We start from the raw sequence: 17,266 nt of genomic DNA, 5'->3' as shown, positions 1-17,266 counted from the left end.
TAGCATGATACTTGTGTGGGGGTTGGGTACCGAGAACCGGTTCCGGTTCCGAACCGGTTCAAACATTTCGATTCCAACGGCATCATTTAGAAATGTGAATTTCGGTTCCGCTTTTCGATGCCTGAGGAAATGTTTCTCGCCGCTCTCCGTAGCCTACTGTATGATTGCGGCGAGGCGGGAAATGTAGCGTTGTACCCATAGGTTGTACCCAGCGCCATATAGATAGCTCTGGTTGTACCTACACTTCCTACAGTGTAACCTGAGACCAGGGCCGGCCCATTGCACTGGCGTTATAGATGTTCGCCCAGGGCGCCAGATCTGTGGAGGCGCTGCGCCGACAGCTCTGGGAGGGAAAACAAATGTGTTGACCGTTGGTGCTCATCCTAATTTTCGGCCTTGATGTAACAACATTCATAATTAAGTAAATGTAACACCCTTTTCACCCCGGTTACACGTTTCATTCGCCCTGTACGATGGGCGCTGCAAGTGATGAAAATGGGGGATGTTGGCTTATCTGGCACCCGCAGCTCACAGCCAAAGTGCGAGTGAGCGAGGGAGAAAGGGAGGGTGCACTGGAACCGGCGCTGTTGTTATTAGCATCTGGTGCTAGCTGCTCTAACGGAAGAAGAAGATGTTTCTACAATGATGTGGAGGGAGAGTCCTCTCCAGTCAGACTGAGGCTGATAACTACAGTTCAGTGAGGTAAAGGACTCTTGAGTGTTTAGATCAGGGGTGGTAAACTCATTTCAGTTAAGGGGCCACATACTGCCCACTTTGATCTAAAGTGGGCCGGACCAGTACAATCATAGCATAACCCACAGGCCCTACATAACGACAATATTTCTGTTTAAGTGCAAATAAGTAGGCTACAAGTACATTCGGAAAATGTCCACATGTAATGAGACGCAAAACGTTATGAACAAACTGACATTTATTAAGAAAAAACAAGTGCAATTTCAAGTGCTACACATATGTTCTTTACAACAGATCACAGTTTCCACCTGAACTGACTCACCACAAAATACAAATAAAAACGTGGGAGCTATTAAGTGAGGAGTTTGAGTTACCCCCCTTGCCTTGAAGATATAACATTTCTATATTTAAAAAGAAGTTGGGGCAGTGCAGCCACAGTATCACATCAAATCAAACTATTGTTTGCCTAATCTGCTGATTGACATTATAATACACAATGTTCTATGACAGAATAATATAACATGTTCAAATATTTCAGTAGGTTCTTATTTTCACGTCACTGATTAATTTGCTCCTGAAACTTGACATCCTTTAGCCCTCACAATGGCATCAATATCAGGCTTAAAATCCTGACTAGCAGCCAATTTAATTAGTTCATTCAGGCACTTGTGTGTGAGTCTTGAGCGCAGCTTTGTTTTAGTAATGTTCATTACAGAGAAAACCTGTTCACAAAGGTAGGTGGTCCCAAACATGCTCAAAACTTTTGCTGCCAGGGCTGTCAATTTGGGGTATCCTGGCAAAAGATACCGATAAAATGTGCCCAAGTCCGATGAGGCAAATTTGTCCTTTAAATCCTGATCACATTGTAAGTCGATTATCTCAAGTTGTATGTCGACGGGCAGATCCGCAGCCTTAACTGCAAATGGCGAGCGAAACACTACAAACTCTGTCTCAAGCTCACCAAAGACCTGAAACCGCCGCTCAAACTCCGGCAGCAATTCCGTAATTTTGTCTTTGTACCGACTCATGTCAGCAGTAACTCCGGTCATATGCACATTTCTTAGATGAGGGAAATGAGCAGGGTCACCACTTGACAGCTGTGTCTCCCACAAAGCCAGCTTCAATTTAAATGCGCGTATGCTGTCATAATATTCTGTGACAACTTTTTTGCGACCTTGCATCGTTATATTCAGATTATTCAAGTGCTCTGAAATATCCACCATAAATGCAAGGTCCTGCAGCCATTCTGGGTTTTTTAATTCATGCACTGGCTTACCCTTTTTCTCCATGAACTGTCCAATTTCCTCCCGTAGATCAGAAAAACGCTTCAGCACGGCACCTCGGCTCAACCACCTTACTTCAGTGTGATATGGTAGGCTACAGGTGATGTCTTTATCACTGAGGAGGCTGTCGAACTGACAGTTTGGACAACCACTTTCATGACGTGATCCATTTTTAACGTCTTGCAACACAATGCCTCCTGGTGCAAAATACAGTGGAATGTCCAAAAACGATCTCCTCCATTTGCTGCTTGTACTTTCTCCCTGAATTTCGTGGCAACACCTGCTTTTTTCCCGATCATTGATGGTGCGCCGTCTGTAGCCAGACTGACAGCACGGGTCCAGTCCACTCCGACCCTGTCCAGTGCTTCAACGAGAGCGCTAAAAATGTCATCCGCTTTAGTGGTGTCTTTCATAGGAACCAACTCAAGGAACTCTTCGGTGACCGTCAAAGTCTCATCTACACCACGAATGAATATGGCCAGTTGAGCAACATCTGTAATGTCAGTGCTCTCATCGATTGCAACTGAAAATGCTACGAATGACTTGACTTTCCAAATCTGCTGAAAGATCGGCAATCCTATCCTTCACTGTATTCCTCGTTAGACTAATGTTGGCAAAAGCCTGTCGCTTCTCAGGACACAAGATTTCTGCAGCCTTCAGCATGCATGTTTTCACAAACTCACCCTCAGAGTATGGCTTTGAGGCTGATGCTATTTCGTTAGCAATGAGATAGCTGGCTTTCACGGCTGGGTCACTTATATCTCGGCTCCGGGTAAAAACGGCCTGTTGTTTCTTTAGACCTGATAGCAGGTCATTTATCTTTTCTTTTCTCCGTTGTCCTTGCAAGCAGTCGTATTTCTCTCCATGGTGAGTCTCATAATGGCGGCGAATATTATATTCTTTGGGCACAGCAACTTGCTGCGAACACACCAAGCATACAGGTTTTCCATTTACCTCTGTAAAAAAAAATAGGATGCGGTCCATTTTTCTTGGAAAACTCGGCACTCCGTGTCCACTTTTCTCTTTTTTGACAGAGACATTTGGGGATGAGAGTGTCGGAGGTTATTGACTGCAATCACTACTCTTACTCATCACTTTTTTTACAGTCTGGCTGCGCTCTCACTGGTACTGGTGCGGTAGTGCGCCCACTAGTGGAAGGATTCAAAATAGCAGTTTTTTTTCCCTCCTCCTTCAGCTCCGTGGGCCAAGCTGGAATGCCTCCCGGGTCGGATCTGGCCCGCGGGCCGTATGTTTGCCACCCCTGGTTTAGATAGTTCACTTTAGTCTAAGTTATCTCAATGGGTCTCAAACGTTTTGATCACAATTTATGTAAACACATATTTCCAAGGCACTCCTTTATAATTATTGGGATAAAACAGGTTTGAAATCATTGCAATGTATACTATAGGACAGTAAACCAGACATATCGTTTTAAACTGGAGAGATAAAAAAATATGCATAAATAAAATAGTAAAATAAGATATGAATGAACAACAAACATAAAATACGTTACATGTATTTGTTATTGGCTATGGGTTATTGGTTATGCTCACATACTTATTTAATTATTCAAATGTAAACCGATCTTTTTCATATGGGTGTTTATGTACCCCCTAGATCTAGTCTCTAGTAATTCTGCTTAAAGTGCACCAGATTGAAGCATTTTGCTTTAAAATGTTAAAACATTTCTTCCTGGTATGCCTGAGAAGGCAGATATGCTTGTTTTTCTCAACAAGAACTTAATCATTTTTTTTTACCCTGCCCCTCAAAGAATCGGAATTGAGAACCGTTAAGAACCAGAATCGAAAAGTAGAATCAGAATCGTGGAAATTCAAACGATACCCAACCCTATGAAACCACTTGGTAAATCTAAAAATGTATGTATTTTGAAGCCTGTTATGATCTAAAAAGTAAAGCTGATGATGGATTACTACTGTGTTGGAGTTAAAATAACAATAGCCTATTTCTCTTTGAAATGTGAGTAAAAGGATAGTAACTGTGACTATTCATGTTAAGTATCCCACAAGTAACAAAAACGTATAATACTTGAAGGAAAGGTGTAAAATGTTTCCATAAATACCAATATCTACAACACAGACTATAACACCCCTTTTTGTTAAATACCAACCATGTGTATATATTAGGGCTGTCAAACGATTACAATTTTTAATCAGATTAATCACAGCTTAATTAATTAAAAATTAATTAATCATGATTAATCACCATTCGAACTATGTCAAAAATATGCCATTTCTTTATGTATATTGTTGTGGGAATGGAAAGATAAATGAAAGAAGGCGGATATATCCATTTAACATACAGTATCTATGTTTATTATAACATTTGTCTGCGTGTCAAAATGAAAGACAGCCCACACACCTATCAACCATCAAACCGTGGGGTCTTAATTCATTATGTGTTGATTTCTATCAACGGGGGAGTACTTCAGGAAAGTCGACGGGGGGGGGGCTAGTGGAGTACTTCTTGACCACAGAGTGTGAACGTTGTAATCAGCTGTTTTAGCGCAGTTCTCCAGTGAAGGGGGGGAGTCTCCCTCCGCAGCCGGTTGGCGTAGTTTTGGCACAATTCCGTTGTACAGACCGACGTTAACAGCAGCCCTGTCTGTGCACACGGAGACCGAGGTTGCGTTCCAATAGTCCATTTATGGCACATTTCCACTGCAGCGGGGTAGCCCCGTTTAAGCGTCCCTAAGCGTCCTCGCTCAGGCCTCGGGCTGCCTCGCTGGCCGTCCGAGGCCGTGGTGCATTTCCATTACAGTTTAGGACCTGGGGTAGCAACGCAGTGTAGGCGGGGCGATCTGTGCAGAGACATCCTGGAACACTTTCACATTTCGAGTTGTTCCGTCGAACTCCCGCTGGATTTTATCATCCCCAATGAGATGTAGGAACGTCGTCACCTCCTCGGTCGACCACGGTGTGCTTTTCTTTGACGTTGCCATTTTTGTAGCTCCTCCATTTACAAAAATGCTGTGTATAAAAATGCTGCAAGCTTGCTTCTAGATATATATGCGATGCTAGGGATGATCTCGCGCGCGACCTTGTGACGATTCTCTCTGACCAATCAGCAGTCGAGAGTATTGACGTCACTAGTTCAGCCCTGGCCCTGGCCTGATAGAACCACGATTTTATGGGGCCGGAAAAAGAGGGAAAAGGTACCCGCTAGCCGGTGCTGCGCTATATGGAAAGGCCACCAAAAACTGGCCTGGCCGCTTGAGGCCGCTTGAGGACGATTTAAGGACGCTTAAACGGGGCTACCCGCTGCAGTGCGCCATTAGCTTAGGAACCTTCCTAACCAAGTGAAATGACCCGGAAGTACGTCAGTGGCAGCCATGTTAAGTGCCGTTCCAATTCTCCAAATGAAAGGAAAGGAGGTTTCAAACTTCCTTTATAACCTCCTTTAGCTTAGGAACCACTGGACCTCCCTTGACGACAGGAGAGGAGAAAATGCTGCCCCACAATGCATTGCAGCCGCAGCATTTGCCGTCACTCAACAGTCGGCCGTTCACGGAAACAACCGATTATGACCGAGAAATTATATCATGAACGTGACGGTGCTTATTAAGCATTTTAAAACGTATGTGGTAAGTTGCCAAAGTGCTTTGTTCTGAACGTTCGTCAGTATTATAATCAAAAAGAGAAATATGAACGTTAGTTTTTACTGAAATGATCAAATAAAGTCAACATTTCAGTCTTTACTGAGCTGTGTGGAGTTTGTTCAACTTTTAAAAGTTGTTTGAATGGTGATATACACAGTGGTATGTTAATACGTTTATAATAAATACATTTGTATTGATTTTAAGTAGCGCTGTCAAAATTATCGCGTTAACGGCGGTAATTAATTTTTTGAATTAATTGCGTTAAAATATTTAACGCATTTAACGCATGTGCAGAATAGAGAGGCGAAGTCACGCCCATCTACTTCCGGCCCATGGGACCCCGGAAGCGAAAAATTAACATTGAATTCAATGGAGAGAGAAAACGTATCTTTTGATCCCGTTTGAATTGTGCCACGAACTACACATATGATGTTTGTCAATCTTAAACAATAAGTTCCATGTCAAAAAAGTCACATTTTGTCGTAAAACTGTTGAAATATAAGACTACAAAGACTACAAATCCCAAATCCCATTCTGGCTCGCGTAAGTGATGTCACAGGCGATAATGCTCCAAGTGGTTGCGACTCGTAATTAAAGCGAAGAAGAAGAAGATCTCATAACTGATTATTCCCTCCAATAAATAAGAGATTGCTAAAAATAAATTCACTTTTACAAGATGCCTGTGTGCTTTGTACCAGGTTGTAATCACATAAGTGATCATACTTATAGATCATAGCTCGTTCTATCGCTTCCCGTCTGATGAAAGGACCAGGAGTCGCTGGATCAGAGATCTCAGGTAATACACATGTTGTGCATGGAACACAGTCAAGCTAGCTACATAGCTAGTAGCGAGCACGTTAGTTAGCATCACATTACTTAGCCTTGTCATTTGTATTAGCCTTAACATGAAGTGAACCCAAATGTTAAACAGTAAGAGTAGTCATGATGTTAAGTATTTTGTGAAACATTTGAAGAGGAGCCTATCGCCAGGTGCTAAGGGGGCGGGAGGTAGGCTAACGGCAGATTAGCATCTGCGATCTTTTCTACTTAATGCTATCTGCTCAAATGGTTAACATTGAACATTAAAAGATCAGGCAGTTCAGGGAGAGTCGAAGGAAGGAAGGCAGGCAGGCAGCTTTGCATGACATGTATTTATTTATAGAAGGACCATGCATACAAAAACATTAATCTCAGCAAAGAGAAGAGATGCAATATGCCAGATTATAGCTAATAGCTAATTTCCATCTGTGGTCCATTCTTCTGGACGTGTTTCATTGTGATGATAGTGAGTCAATCTGTTTGTTGGAAAGACAGTAGTTGAGTGATTACTGATGGAACATTATTAAAAGAGATAATTATTCAAAGTGTTGTTACTTTAAAGTGTTGTTACTGACCTTTTTCTCTTTTATTTCCTTTACCTCACCTGTAACTGCTGAGACCCTGAGGAACATGCACACTGGACTGACCTGCTCTGGCAACCTGATTTCCACTGTACGTAATAGTATTTGGTTATGGTATATTATTTATATACATCAAAGGCACAATGCACCCCCCAGAGACACACATGTATTGAGTGTGATATTGTGCATAGGTCATGTGAAATCATCTTTACACACTAGAAAACTGTAGGAGCGGCAACTTGTTTTGAAATTGAATTTTTTTTAATATCCGATAATAAAGTTGATCTGTTTTCTTTATTCTTCTCTCTTCCCAGCTCCATCCATCACCGTGCTCTGTTCCTGCAGGTCCTGCTTGCTAATCAATGCTTTATTTTTTTACACAATTACAAATAAAGTCAATGTATTGTATGACATGAAGTTGTGCTTAATTCGGAGTCAATAATACATTCATTCTGCCTTCAACTGCACAATGATTGTGGACTGCACCGACATCCATGTAGCTGCCCCCAGTAAGATGAACCAAGCAAAGAGGGTCAACATCATGCCCAAGGACATCCAGCTGCATCCGCGAGAGAGGGCTTAGACTGACCTGAGACCAGCACACCCAAATACAACGGCTCTTTTAAGAGCCACCTACAGTTTCAAAGAGTTGCAATCCTACGTTATTATAATTATTAAACTGGTTCATGTGTCACTTAGTTTACTGAACCGTGATGAAAGAAATTAGTGAGGTAGTGGTTTACTGAAGTTACAAAGACATTAATATATGAGTGACAGGTCAGTGTAAACACAAGCTTCTGTCAATTATGGATCACTCAAACTATTTATATAAAAATATGTAATAAAGTTCTAAAACAAGTATTCGGTATATTCCTTGATATCTTTTGGAGAAGGTTGTTTTTAAGTTTACTAAAATCTATCGTTTAAACTGTTTCACTTTATAAAAAGGAACAGGTGAGTAGAGCATCATTGAGTTTCTTATTCTGTCAGTAGATTATCCAGATGAAATGTTTATCATTATTTTATTCAACCCTAAACAAATTGATTGTACCTTTTTAATAATGACCTTACATGGTCGGCAAAGTTAAATTAACTTCAGAAAATCAAATCTGTTCTGAGAAAAAACTAATAAATGTTTAAAGATAGGAACTTGCCATCCCACTGAAAAACAGTCCGTAGAGATTTAAAGGCGTAGTTGTAGTTCAGTCCAACGTTTCATTTGGATTCATTTCTCCAACAGTCAACTATTTTCATAAAGAATATATATATTTTTCAAAGTCAACTTTATTGTCAATCTTACTCAGTTTGTGTTTATAGACAGAGATCAAAAATACTTTTAAATCAAATAAAATTATACAATTTACAGATATGTATACAAATATATATATATATATCCTATATAATGATGGTGGACACTTCATCTCCAACAGGGCAGATGGCTGCACAAGTCCATCGGGGGATGCTCCCAAAACACCGACTCACTCACAAAGAGACCAGACTCGAACACTGTCTCCTGAGAGGCCTGCACAAAAGCCTTCACCCCTTCGGCCTCGTTTAAAACCCCCCAGTTGACAGCCATGACTCCGTCCAAGTTGTACCCCCCGAGCACCCTCTTCATGGAGTGGATGAAAGTCCCGACCGCAGCACAGAACCAAACTTGCTGGCTGTCAACCTGCCCCGCCTGTGTAACTGCCACTTTGTCCGCTGTCCTCCGGTGGCTGTCTGGATGGCAGCTTGCTGGTCTCTGCTCAGTCGCATTGAGGCAAGAATTGCCTCAAGCCCCCGACCCCCTTCACCAGCTCCGGCACGGTGACAATGGCCTGATGTTGAGGCCGCGGCTCTGGCTCAGGTGACAAAAGCCATGCCATGCCACACTGTGCGCCCCTCAGTGCAGACCTGAACCAGTCTACATCCTGAGTGGCGATGTCTCTGGCCAGTGGCTCACTGTTGGTAAAGTTGAGACACCGGCTGGACTACTTTGGAAGTGCCAGGCTTCCTCCACTGGCACTCAACATCTGTGGAGCTGATCTGCCACATGGCACATATTGCCAATGCTGCAGCGTGGCTGCATTTGTACATCCCCCGTACACAATCACAGACAGCGCTCTGCATCGCGCCATCGCCTCCCATGCAGATCTGTACAAATAAAGAAAGTACCATGTTTGTTAGCATGCTATAATAGATTGAATGAGCAATAATACAAGGATGGTCCGGATCTGGGGGTGGGAGGGGTTATTTTTCCATAGTTTTGTCTGATTGTTGTTGTTTGTTTTTTCTGTATTTTTTGTAATGTGTGTTGTACTGGTTGTGATTGTACATTGTATTTTTCTAAATGTGTATGAATACATTTTTGAAAAACATTTGATCAACAATAAAAAAGGATTTGGTCAGGATCTAGACTCAGTGTGTAGTTTATTAATTAATCAATGCTCTCTACATTAGGAAAACACATACCAGTGTACCCGAGGGAGTCACGCACAGCTGTGCCTGGATAACCAAACAAATTGACAAGATAACCAAAACCCTTGAATCTACACACAGCAAATAAACTCAAATGACACAACGAGATGTAAAAGGAGATCACACATACAGTATAGTCGATATAAAACTGTCCGTTTCAATCTGAAGAGCAACTAAAACAAAACACGGGAGTATACCTTGTTCTTGTGAACACTAATGTTATCCACAGCACACACAGACCACGAAGTTCTAAAGGAGAACACTAGTTACTGAAACAAAACACGTTAGTGTACCTTGTTAGCTAATGTTAGCTAGCTGACATTAACGTTACACATTGCACTCATATTACTCACCAACATCTTGTAAAGCCGGTCCCGCTGCTCTCACAGAACCGAATAACTCCCCTTTCGTGTATGTACAGCTCTCAACGTGTCCAGACTTGTAGTCACCTCGTTTTATACTTTTATTCTCATTCTGAAAGAAACAGGTGACATTTGCTAACGTGACGGCCATCTTTGTGATGGTGACGCGTATTGTGCGAGACCAAGAGACCTGTAGTTCACTCAGCGGTTTCACACAAAAAAAAGTGTTACTTCACTGTTTTACGACACATTTTTATTTTTTTGACTTGCAAAATTATCTTTTAAATTGACAAACATCATATGTGTAATTCGTGGCACAATTCAAACAGGATCGAAAGATAATCTTTCTCTCTCCATTGACTTCAATACATAATTTTTCCGAAATAAGGTCCCATGGGGCTCCCCCGGAAAGGGAGGTACTTCGCCACTCTATACAATTAAATAAACGGATTATATGTGGTGAAAAAAGAAAGACCGTTTTAATACATGCATTTTCATAATTGACTAATTGTATTTATGAAATGGACTCTTATACAAGTTTTAGTGCCTTACCACCCACTTTATCCCCAGGACAGATTGCTCACAATACCACTTGAGCAATGAGCAGTGACAGACAGATACCACAGTTAATAAACAGAGACACACAACATAAAGTGACACAACATAAAGTGACACAACACACTGCCAGAGGAACAAGTGTCCCAGAAAATATATAAACTCACAGACAAGTAAGGGAAATACACAGGCATGGCAGAGCAGCATGAGCCTGATCTCTGGCACAGACCGGCTTCAGAGGACAGTTTCATAGATCAGGCGTCGTTTCAGCTTCACACAGCGACATAGACTGATTGTTCTTGACCATCACTAATGAAAGGTTGCAGATTTGATCTGAGCCCCAGTAAATTGCTTTGCTTGTCCAGAGGTGTTTATGCACTCATTTTAAATGCCAATTAATTAGGTTTTATCAGTGGTTATCACTACCGTTCTGATGCGTCAGAAAGACCAAACGTCACCTTCTACGTGTTTAAAGTTAAAGTGTAACTGTACTTTGTAAACACAAAGACAATGTGGTCCTGTGTTTTGCTCTACTTGAGTATTTTGAATTTTATGTAACATTACATTGCATTTAGCTGACGCTTTTATCCAAAGCGACTTACAATAAGTGCGTTCGACCAACAAAATACAAACTTGAAGAAAACAGAATCATATAAGTACATCAGGTTTCATAGAGCAAAAACATTTCAAGTGCTACTCCACTGGCTTTAGATAAGCCAGTCCTTTATTAGTATATAAGTGCTTTGTTAATAGTTCTATCGCTCGAAGTGGAGTCGAAAGAGATGAGTTTTCAGTCTGCGCCGAAAGGTGTGTAAGCTTTCTGCTGTTCTGATGTCAATGGGGAGCTCATTCCACCATTTTGGAGCCAGGATAGCAAACCCACGTGTTTTTGTTGATGGGAACTTGGGTCCCCCTCGCAGTGAGGGTGCAGCGAGCTGTTTGGCTGATGCAGAGTGGAGTGCACGTGCTGGGGTGTACGGTTTAACCATGTCCTGGATGTAGGAAGGGCCAGATCTATTCGCAGCATGGTACGCAAATGCCATTGTCTTGAAGTGGATTCTTGCAGTTACCGGAAGCCAGTGGAGGGAGCGGAGGAGCGGCGTGGTGTGGGAGAATTTAGGAAGGTTGAAGACCAGACGAGCAGCTGCATTCTGGATGAGCTGCAGAGGTCGGATGGCACATGCAGGTAGACCAGCCAGGAGGGAGTTGCAGTACTCTAGGCGTGAGATGACGAGAGCCTGGACCAGAACCTGCGTCGCTTTCTGAGTCAGCTGGGGACGTATCCTCCTGATGTTGTAAAGCGTGTATCTGCAGCAGCGGATTATAGCAGCGATGTTTGCAGTGAAGGACAGGTTGTTATCTAGGGTCACACCCAGATTCCTTGCAGTCTGAGTCGGGGAAACAACAGAGGTGCCGATGTTGATTATCAGGTCAAGAGTGGGACAATCTTTTCAATGAAGGAAAAGCAGTTCAGTCTTGTCAAGGTTGAGCTTGAGGTGGTGAGCAGACATCCACTGAGAGATGTCAGCTAGACAAGCAGAGATTCGTGCAACGACCTGGGTCTCTGAGCGGGGAAAGGACATAATTAATTGGGTGTCGTCAGCGTAGCAGTGGTATGAAAAACCATGCGGGGTAATGACTGATCCGAGCGAGTTTGTATACAAGGAGAAGAGGAGGGGACCAGGAACAGAGCCCTGAGGGACCCCTGTAGTTAATTGACAAGGGTCGGACTCCGACCCTCTCCAAGTAACCCTGTAGGTGCGGCCTTTGAGGTATGAGGTGATGAGGGAAAGTGCAGAGCCTGAAACTCCAAGTTCTTGGAGAGTGTGAAGGAGGATCTGATGATTCACCGTGTCGAATGCAGCAGACAGGTCCAAAAGGATGATGACAGAGGAGAGGGAGGCTGCTTTAGTTAGCCGTGTGCAGTTCCTCAGTGACAACAGTGCAAGGAGGGCAGTTTCTCTGGAGTGACCTGCCTTGAAACTTATATTTCCTTTCCGCTACAGTTCATATGCAAATATTGTACTTTTTACTACATTAATTGACAGCTTGCAAATTCAGACTTTTAAAATATGAAATATAGACCAACAAAAATGAATGGTATATTATATAAAATATATATGTATATAAGATTGACTGTTCTGCATGATAATTACTTAAACTTCGTCGAATGTATGTAAGATCATTTAATGTAAAAAAATTTGTACTTTTTCTTAAACCTTAAATATTTTAAATACAATACATTACACTGCAGTATTGCTACTTTCCCTCGAGTTCAGGATCCTTACTTATATGTTCTGACTGTGGCACAAGGAAAGAGACAGCAATCAGTGCAGTTTCAAAAATGAAGATGCAAGATCACGTTGCAGTGAATTGTGACATAACTTCATTTTTGGAAATAAATGTTTTATTCTTCTCCTGGTAAGGAGTATTTAAAGGAACAAGGGAATCTGAGTCTGCCTTTGCTTCATAAAATGTTTAAACCCATTTTGCTTTGTCAGCCACTTTTTCCACACAGATCTGGCAGAAAAAATCATGAAGCAAACATTTTGTTGTGATTACCATGCACCTTGGTGTCCTTTACCTCTTCTTGCTCTTGTTTACATCTCTATATAGTCGGGAAGATATTGTCTTTCATTCTGATAGACTGATGCCAAATCCTGTTGTTCACTTTTGATGCTTTGCTGCAGAGTGTCCCAGTGAGATGTTTGCATACATTTGACCATTGTGCCATCAGCAAAACTTGTCTGTAGTTCACCCACCCTTTTAATAACTGTCCTGTTCTCTCCATCTCGCTATAAATTAATAAAGGAGCTATTAGCGGTGCGTTATGCTTCATCAGAACTTGTGCGAGAGGGCAAGGGGGAGAGGGTGAGGAGACCAGGGGAAATTTGACTGAGAGACGGAGAAGGAGGAAGAGAGAAAGAGGGGGGAAAGAGTGATGAAGAGGAAATGTGCAGGGGGCTAATTCAGAGGGGAGAGAGAGGAGACAGTGATAGATAAGGAAGCTAAAGAAAGAAGTCAGATCAGGGAGGAAAAGAGGAGATTTGTGAGACAGTTTGAGATGAGAGAGGCTGAAAGAGAGTGAAAGAAAGGAAAATAGATGAGACGGAGGTTCATAGATCTGAGTCGTATTGACACATCACTTCTCCCTGTGGCAGCATTTACTATCAAATTAGGATGTGTGGCTTGTAATTTATTTTCTCTCTGCGCGTCTACACTTACGTGCATATGCGTCACATCGTGTGTGAGCATACTATTGTGCCAATTCAATTCCCCTGAAATGTTTTTTAAAAAGCATCTTGGTCCCTTAAGCCTGCGCAAAAAGCAGCTACAATTCTTTGAGCAATTCATATTGCTCAGCATGTATTATGTAGATGTGTGCTGTTTTCCATTGCTAGATAATACCGCAGAGAATCCCACCATTGAAGTCAGAGTGGTGAGGACACTCAGTAAAGATCTTTGCTCCCATGTTAGATGATACTCAGTTTTCTCTTATTTCCTTCTTTGTACATCCTTCTTTTTTTGCTTTCTACCCCAAAACGACATTGCTCTATCAAAGCCTTAGGATTTGATATTATTTTCCCAAAACTTATTTCTGAAAGATTTTCCCAAATACCCTTTTATTCCATTACTTCACTGTATTAGTTGCATATGATACAACTGTGAAAAACACATAGCACTATTATTACTTTACATGTTCAGCAGAATATCAGTAAAGTTAACAAACTCCTTTTCCCCACTCTCAACAGGAAGTGTAAATTAGGCCTCTCTGTACAGTATATCACGATATGAAATCATCATCAGAAGCTGCTCATCCAGCTTCATATGATTTCTCTACTTATCTCCTAATCTTTGAATGCATAATGCATCGGCTCATGTTGCTGGTGTTGCTTCTCTGCACACTGTGTGTTGATACGTATGTCTGTGCATCTTGCAAATTTAGCAAACTTCAAGGGGTACACTTTGAATTTTGCACGTTTGTGCATGAATGTGTTTTTATATGCAACTCTTTCTCTGATCAGTGAGACACCAGAGGGGAGTTTAAGCTGCTGCTGCTGTCGTTTAATCCGAGCCCGGCAACACTGACTTTGTGTGTGTGTTTGTGTGTGTGAATGTACGTAAGTGTGTGTATGTATGTACCCGTGCACATTCAAATATCATTCTAAGCTGAAATTCTTTCCTGCAGCAACTACACACACACACACACACACACACACACACACACACACGCACACACACACACACACACACACACACACACACACACACACACACACACACACACACACACACACACACACACACACACACACACACACACACACACACACACACACACACACACAGAAATTAAAGGCTTTAGGACTCCATTCAAAGGAAAAGAAACAGAGCACCGATTAATTGAGGCCCTATTCATATGAACGTGTGACATGTGCATTTTTTTTCTTGTCTTCAGCAGCACATCAGCCATACACGATGTGTTTCCGGCTCAAGTTTTATCCCAACGAGCCAATGAAAATAAGAGAGGAACTCACCAGGTAAATAAAGTGCCTCGCTCTCTTTCCCTTGTTTGAGAGCAGTCTTGTTACATTTATATTAACTACCATTTCAGCTCAGTGTTAATAGCTTGATGATAGTTTGAGGGCTCATTAATGACTGATTCTTTCTGGGTCCTTTGCAAGCATGTTAAAATAACATGTGTTCAGTAATAGCGTCCTATTCTTATTTTTGGAAAAGTATTTATTTGAATTCATCATTTTCATATTATCACTCTAACTGCAAGTGGCACGTACACACTTACAACAAAAATGTTTACAGTATGTTTGATAAACACTTTACAGCCTGGCTCTACCAATGGTTTCTTTTTATTTACATTTGTTTTCATTATTTACAATTGAGCAAGGGAAGCTTTCACCTTCCTTTTACAATAAAAAAACAAACAAAGGAATAAGCACACACACACACACACACACACACACACACACACACACACACACACACACACACACACACACACACACACACACACACACACACACACACACACACACACACACACACACACACACACACACACACACACACACACACACACACACACACACACACACACACACACACACACACACACACACACACATTCTGTATAAAGTGGCAGAGAGTGCAAGAGTTGGGCAGGATGGGGTGATAAATGAATGCAGTTCAGTAATCATCACAGACTTACAAATAAAGTTTCAATTGGTATTAACCATAACCACAATCTTTCTGTCACATTCACCAAACCATATTTTCCATGTTAAGAGTGTAGACTTTTTTTTATTTGCATGAATTTAACCTGCTTCCTGATATTATGGAGTGCAATCAAAGCACTGCTGACCTACATAGAATTAAACCATGCAGTGAAATGGGGAAACAAATTGGGAGTGAGAGACGAAGACACAAAAGACGAAAGGGAGAAATGGCTTTAACAAAATATATAGTTTTTTTCAATGTAAAAAAAGTAATACGTTTTTATAAGAGCAATTGGTCCAATCTTTAACTATGCTATGTCTAAAATTGTATAGATAAAAAAAGAAAGTCTACTGGCGATAAAATAATAAGATAAAGAGATGTTAAAATAAAACACAGAGGTGTTTCAGATTAATGACTTCCTATTATATAAAACAAGGAAAGAGTAAAGGATCAAAACAAGATTTCAGGAAAGGAAATATATGCTGAGAAGAATGAGTGGAGGAATCTCTACATGAGACGAAGAAGAAAATAAAGAACATTATATCAAACACAACTGAAAAGGTCATATAAATAAAGATTTAAAGTGCTAGACCGACTCTATAAATAAAACTATTTAGCTAAAGCAGCTAGCTTTTCACTCCATTCAATCTTCCATGCTCTCCATCTGCTGCTCAATTCAGAAACCAAGTTTGATTCAGCTGACTGTGAAAACTCATCTGGCAATTTCATTATAATTTCAGCACCACTGTCGCTTCTTGTCCCCTTGGTAACGCGAGACAAGTCAGCAGCAAGCCTTAACTTGCCTGCATTTAAGCCGTTTCCATAGTAACGACAATACCATACAGTAGTTGTTACTATAGCGATCCTCTCTCTAACTGCCGTAGTAACAGAGCTATTTTGTGTGTGTGTGTGTGTGTGTGTGTGTGTGTGTGTGTGTGTGTGTGTGTGTGTGTGTGTGTGTGTGTGTGTGTGTGTGTGTGTGTGTGTGTGTGTGTGTGTGTGTGTGTGTGTGTGTTTCCAGGTATCTGCTGTACCTCCAGCTAAAGAGAGATATATACCACGGCCGTCTCCTCTGCCCTTTTGCTGAAGCTGCATATCTGGGAGCCTGCATCATACAGGGTGAGGCAGCCATTAGATTTAGTTTACATCTATTGACAGTAAATCCACTTATGATTTTCCATGTTACAGTTTGATCACGTTTTAGGGTGGGATATCTAGACAATATTTCCTTAATGTCTTTTACACTTCCATCACGTAATAAACTGGCAAGTTAATGTTAGCTTTTTGGGCGTTAAATATCTAGTAGCAATCAACCAATCAATCAACGTTTATTTATATAGCCCAATATCACACAATTTACATTTTTCTATGGGGGCCCTCATCCTTAGACCCTCACATCTGATAAGGAAACACACCCAAAGAAACCCCACAACCCGCAACTATTTTCTACATAAGGACTAGTTTGTGTATGAAACCTGCTAATAATGTGTAATGTAAATCTCCACTTAGTTAACACTCGTCTTAGCTAGGCTATGTCTGTAGGAAGAGCTCCATTCGTCTCATTAACCTGCTACATTTCAAGTCATCAGCCTTTTGTTGAAATCCGACTCTTGAGGATTTATTTGAGCTTTTAAGTTAATTATTAGTAATGTTAAATCACAG

General features: G+C 41.4%; 1 protein-coding gene and 1 long non-coding RNA gene across 3 annotated transcripts in view; both read left to right on the top strand.

Moving 5' to 3' along the window:
• The window catches only part of frmd3 (FERM domain containing 3), a 77,145-nt gene that overhangs the window by 26,542 nt on the left and 33,337 nt on the right, over positions 1–17,266 (top strand). Inside the window, exons 4-5 of one of the 2 annotated variants that reach the window (XM_034090694.2) lie at positions 14,832–14,910; positions 16,626–16,723. In XM_034090694.2, the coding sequence (XP_033946585.2) occupies positions 14,832–14,910; positions 16,626–16,723 (177 nt within the window). Of the gene's footprint in view, positions 1–14,828; positions 14,911–16,625; positions 16,724–17,266 lie in introns of both variants that reach the window. The other variant, XM_034090693.2, reaches the window with a different exon arrangement.
• LOC139434421 (uncharacterized) lies at positions 5,988–7,852 on the top strand. Its single transcript, XR_011643771.1, has 3 exons — positions 5,988–7,083; positions 7,307–7,337; positions 7,493–7,852. It is a non-coding gene; the product is annotated as an uncharacterized lncRNA (long non-coding RNA).

This window comes from Pseudochaenichthys georgianus, chromosome 9 (genome assembly GCF_902827115.2).
Source record: "Pseudochaenichthys georgianus chromosome 9, fPseGeo1.2, whole genome shotgun sequence".
Taxonomy (NCBI): Eukaryota; Metazoa; Chordata; class Actinopteri; order Perciformes; family Channichthyidae; genus Pseudochaenichthys; species Pseudochaenichthys georgianus.
This window is presented reverse-complemented; position numbering and strand designations above follow the sequence as displayed.